The 775-nt window shown below is 64.3% G+C and overlaps 1 protein-coding gene across 1 annotated transcript in view; it reads right to left on the bottom strand.

Annotated features, from left to right (window-relative positions):
* MLLT3 (MLLT3 super elongation complex subunit) overlaps positions 1–459 on the bottom strand; it is a 279,058-nt gene extending 278,599 nt beyond the window's left edge. Inside the window, exon 1 of the mRNA XM_032880505.1 lies at positions 182–459. Coding sequence (XP_032736396.1) covers positions 182–193 — 12 coding nt within the window. The 5' untranslated portion in view covers positions 194–459. The remainder of the gene's footprint in view (positions 1–181) is intronic.
* Positions 460–775: the final 316 nt, after the last annotated feature.

The following is a 775-nucleotide window of genomic DNA, read 5'->3' as shown; positions in this document are numbered from 1 at the left end:
GAAGGGAGGGAGGGGAGCGGAGGCTGAGGGAGAGGCAGCAGCTCCCTGCAAGCCGTACCAACCTTTCTCTAATTGGAACCGCGGAGCGCTGGCGCTGTCTGGGCTGCGGCGGCGGCGGCGCAGGGCGAGGGAGGAAAGGCGGGGAGGGGGATCTTTTATTATTATTTTTGCATGTACTTACCGAGCTAGCCATGCCTGGGGGCCCGGAGGTTTGCTGGGGTGTTGTGTGGTACCCCCCTCCCCCGCCCCCCCTCAGCTGTAATTCATGAAGAGGCTGCTATGAATGAGAGCGCGCCCGGGAGCGGAGGGTAGATGGCGGACATTCTCTGCCTTTTTCCCCCGCGTTCGCTTGCTCGCTCGCTCGCTCGCTTATTAAACTCAGCCCCAAAAGCAAAAGCAGCAGCAGCAGCAGCAGCAGCTCCAGGGCCAGAGGATGAGATTCCGGAGCATGCGCCGTGGCGCCTGACACCGGGGCTCAGAGCCTTACGGGGCGGAGGGAGGGCGCGCGGGCGGGGCGGAGCGCGCGGGGAGGCCGAGAGAGCGAGCCAGGGGGAGCTCGAAGGAGCCAATCACCGGCCACCTCCCGAAACCCCGGCCGCCCGCACCGCCACAGTGGAACGCCCTGCTTAAAGTAACAGGTTCCTACTGGGGAGGGTGGAGGGGGAGGTGGAGCAGAGCGCGGAGAAGGGGCGCTGGTGGGGAGAGTGGCCAGCTGGGGAGCCATCCCAGCCCCTATGTAAACTCCTCTCGCCCTACAATAAAAAACGGATTAAAA

The sequence above is a fragment of the Lontra canadensis genome, unplaced genomic scaffold, assembly GCF_010015895.1.
Source record: "Lontra canadensis isolate GAN:19392208 unplaced genomic scaffold, GSC_riverotter_1.0 scaffold70, whole genome shotgun sequence".
NCBI lineage: Eukaryota > Metazoa > Chordata > Mammalia > Carnivora > Mustelidae > Lontra > Lontra canadensis.
This window is presented reverse-complemented; position numbering and strand designations above follow the sequence as displayed.